Source organism: Mastomys coucha, unplaced genomic scaffold (genome assembly GCF_008632895.1).
Source record: "Mastomys coucha isolate ucsf_1 unplaced genomic scaffold, UCSF_Mcou_1 pScaffold21, whole genome shotgun sequence".
Classification (NCBI taxonomy): domain Eukaryota; kingdom Metazoa; phylum Chordata; class Mammalia; order Rodentia; family Muridae; genus Mastomys; species Mastomys coucha.
Window position 1 is genome coordinate 143,258,166 of NW_022196904.1, and position 3,883 is coordinate 143,262,048.

At 39.8% G+C, this 3,883-nt stretch overlaps 1 protein-coding gene across 1 annotated transcript; it reads right to left on the reverse strand.

Moving 5' to 3' along the window:
• Window positions 1–254: 254 nt before the first annotated feature.
• LOC116101051 (olfactory receptor 4D6) lies at window positions 255–1,199 on the reverse strand. The gene has a single exon (XM_031384745.1). It carries the CDS (start codon window positions 1,197–1,199, stop codon window positions 255–257), a length of 945 nt encoding a protein of 314 aa, XP_031240605.1.
• Window positions 1,200–3,883: the final 2,684 nt, after the last annotated feature.

Consider the following 3,883-nt stretch of genomic DNA (forward strand, 5'->3'; position numbering starts at 1 on the left):
TACTTAGGGGATTGATTTAAATTATTTTGCATAGACTTCTCCCCTGTACACAATTCAGGTTGTACAGATTGTCTGGTCTCATCTCTTCATTTTATTTTCACATTCTCTCTAATGGATTTGCATGTTTGTATCATAGAAGGCATATGGTGACATCTATATCACAGAAGATATATAGAATCATCTTTCTCTTATGCTTAGAGTAGCAGATGCAGAGAACTGAATTAGCCTTAGACTTCTGGACTCTACCAGCTGGCTCACCCAAGCTTATTGCTCTCAGAAGGCCCTAACCTCCTCTGCAGTCTCTTCATGGCTGTCTTCATCTCTTGGTTCCTGAGAGTATAGATCATGGGGTTTAGCATAGGTGTGATGACAGTGTTATTGATAGATATGGCTGTGTCCATGGGCAGGGTAGTGAAGGGCCGGCAATAGATGTAAACACAGGGCACAAAATGGAGAGTCACCACCAGGATGTGAGAGGTGCAGGTGGAGAGAGCCTTGTTCCGTCCCTCCCCGGAATGGGATTTGAGCATAACAAGAATGATGGTGTAGGAGCCTAGGAGTAGGAAGAACCACAGCAGGGTTACCAGCCCATTGTTGGAGATCATGAGAAGTTCAAGGGCAAAAGTATCGGTGCAGGCCAGCTTCACCACCTGGGGTACATCACAGTAAAAGGCATCCAAGGTGTTGGGGCCACAGAAGGGGAGTGGAAGCATCAGAATTATCTGGACAATTGAATGTAAACCACCACCCACCCAGGAAGCCACCACCAAAGCCACCCATACCTCTCTCTTCATAATGGTTACATAGTGCAGGGGTTTAGCAATTGCAAGGTACCTGTCATAGGCCATCACAGACAGGAAGAAAATATCTGCCCCACCAGCAAAGTGGAAGAAAAAGATCTGTGTCAAACAACCATTATAGGAGATGGTCTTCCTTTCTGATAAAAGATCCACCAAGAACTTGGGGACTGTGATAGATGAAAAAACAATATCTAGAATGGATTTGTTCCTCAAGAGGAAGTACATAGGAGTGTGGAGGCGGGACTCAGAAGTGATGGTAACCACAATGAGGGTGTTTCCCAGCACAGTGGTTACGTACACGACGAAGAAGACCGAGAACAAAAAGAACTCCAGTTCTTGGAAGCGAGTAAGTGCCAGGAAGACGAATTCCTTCACATTGGTGTGGTTTATCTGGCTCATGGCTGGGATAGGCTTCTGCTACATCTACCTAGGGAGGAGATGGGTTAAGGTTTGGAGTATGGTAGCATGAGGCTGAAGTGCCATTTGTTATATGCATCATTTATGTTACTAGGCTTTCTTAAAGTACTCAACTGGTCATGACTATGTAGGAAAACTGGACCCAAGCCTTCAATTTTTGGGAGGGAGAACCATCATAATCTTAGCCTGGATTCTGGGTAGGGGGAAATTCACACAATGTGGTCATTTACCTATGATTTGTCCTCTGTCTGGTAGGAATAGCTTCTTTACATATAGGCTCTTCTGCATATCTCACCAAGGGCTTTCAGAACCCTGCAATTTCATCTTGATCTTCACCTTAAAGTCTATGTGGTCTGCAGACTGACTATGATTTTCTTTGAAGCTTAGAGCAGTGCCTGGCTTGGTTACATTTACACAATTGCTGTCAGTAAATGGTAAGCCAAGGACTCAAATTCAAATAATTCTCCTTGACCAGATTTTGGTTAGGCTCCTCTGAGCCTTCTCCCTGTGCTTTGTTCTGGAGCCCAGTTTCAACAAACAATCTGCTAAGTCTGTTTAGTGAGAGCCCCCTACCCTTGGTGTCAAATTCTTTATCTCTCATCTCTAATACTAAAATCCTTGTTTCTGAGTGCTTGGCCTATTTGTAGCAAGAGTTCATTTTGGCCAGCTTAATGAGACTCATCCTGGTCTCATAACCCCTTCTAGTATTTTCTTTAATTTCCACTGATCCTCTCTCAATACCCTTCCATCCTTGTTGTATCTTGAGTTGAGCTCAAATTTTCTTTCTCACTGCAATTAATTCTCTTTCCCCTTAACAATCTCCAGAGGTTTTGTGACTACAGCCCTACTCTGCCAGATTGATATCTGGGAATTATTTTTGATGATCAGAGTCCTAATGGGTAGGTAAAGCATAAGCTATTAGTTAAGTAGCCTGACTATTTAACTGTCATCTCCTGACTTTTGGGAAGGGTCAGGCTTGTATAAATAACGTTCTTTAACAAACTGGGAGCCTTCATCTCATCGTGGACTCACAGCATCCTTGGAAGACTAAAGACCAGCAGTGGATGTTCAGGGCTGTTTAGTGATCAGTAGATGGTCAGAAGAACTAATTATTAGAGCTTCACAGAAGATCAGAGGAGTAAAAAGAGAAAGTTGTTAATTTGGCCAGAATGAGACTATGAATTAGTAAAAGAGAAATTTAGCCAGATTCTTTGATGTATATTCCAGGGACATTGTATTATTTCTATGTGATAGAAAAAATAGCTTCTGTTTCCAAATCAGAAATAAGCCATTGGAGAATAAAATTATTTTCAATAAAACTATCCACATTTAATAAGAAAATTGTGTCTCTGAAAATTTTAAAATAATTCAAACATCTCAGATGACCAAATTCCACTTTGGGAGTTGGGGTACACAGCTGATATTTGAAGCAGTTGAATCAACTGTTAAAAAAAAAAAAGAAAAGAAAAGAAAAGAAAAAAACCTCAGCATAATAAAGATTAGAATAAAGATAAAAAATAATAAAACATTTCCCTCAAAATAAAAGCATACTAGAGGATTCTATAAACAACCAATTGTTCACATTTTTTTCTTTAAAATTACTTCAGAATTGGGTGAATTCTAATGTCTTTATTTGAGAAATTAGGATACACATAAAAATTAAATAGAAATCAGGTGGACAGTTTGGATGCCTGATGTTCCTATTGTTAAAATTTCATTTCTACAGAAAAGAAAATTGTAATTTTTAAATTTTAGGTTAATCTTAGTTAAAACATTTCTACAATCTTTCATTGATATATGCTTACGATGCACTTCAGTGTGTCAGCATCTTCCCTGTGACTGATACTCTGAAGTGATTCATTTCCATCCTCACTATTAGCAACAGTATCCATCCTACTAGCAACAACAATGAGCAACACAGGTGATAATGTCCACTTGACACTTTGCTTTTCTCAAAGGCATCTGCAAAGAAAAGTATCTACTCCACGACACTGTTGAACCTCCAGGGGTGGTGTTTATGTGTAGGAGGGAGAACACTTGAATTCATCTTAGAGAAATTGGGATTCTATTACTAATCATGTATCTCTATTTTGCTTTTCAAGATATATGTGTGGCTTCATTACTTATCCTATTTAAAAATATGCAGCCACATCATACTTCCTTTTTTTTCTTTTTTACATTTTATTTTATTACATGTATTTTGTTACTGTTGCTATAAAATCTGCGAGGTCCTCTGAAGATTGATGGACAACATATTGTTGATTAAGATAGAGACTTTCATTGGTACAGTGTAAATCAGACAGGGTAGGAGTCACATTTGTTATGAAGGGCTGAGAGGAATAAGGCATTAACCAGGTGAGAAAGCAGTCTTGGGAGATTGGAAAGCGAGTGATGGATGACATTGGGAGTTAGGCTTTCTGAAAGCACAGCAGAGAGGTGGCTGAGAGGGCCAGATAAGTCTCAAGTTCTTCCCTTAAGCTGGCCAGTGGACTCTCATTAATATTTTCAAAAATGCAATGTGAACAATTGGTAAATGATATTTTTACATGCATCTATAATTTCTTTAAGACAAATTCCCAGAGCCGGGCAGTTGTGGTGCACACCTTTAGTCCCAGCACTTGGGAGGCAGAGGCAGGCGGATTTCTGAGTTCGAGACCAGCCTGGTC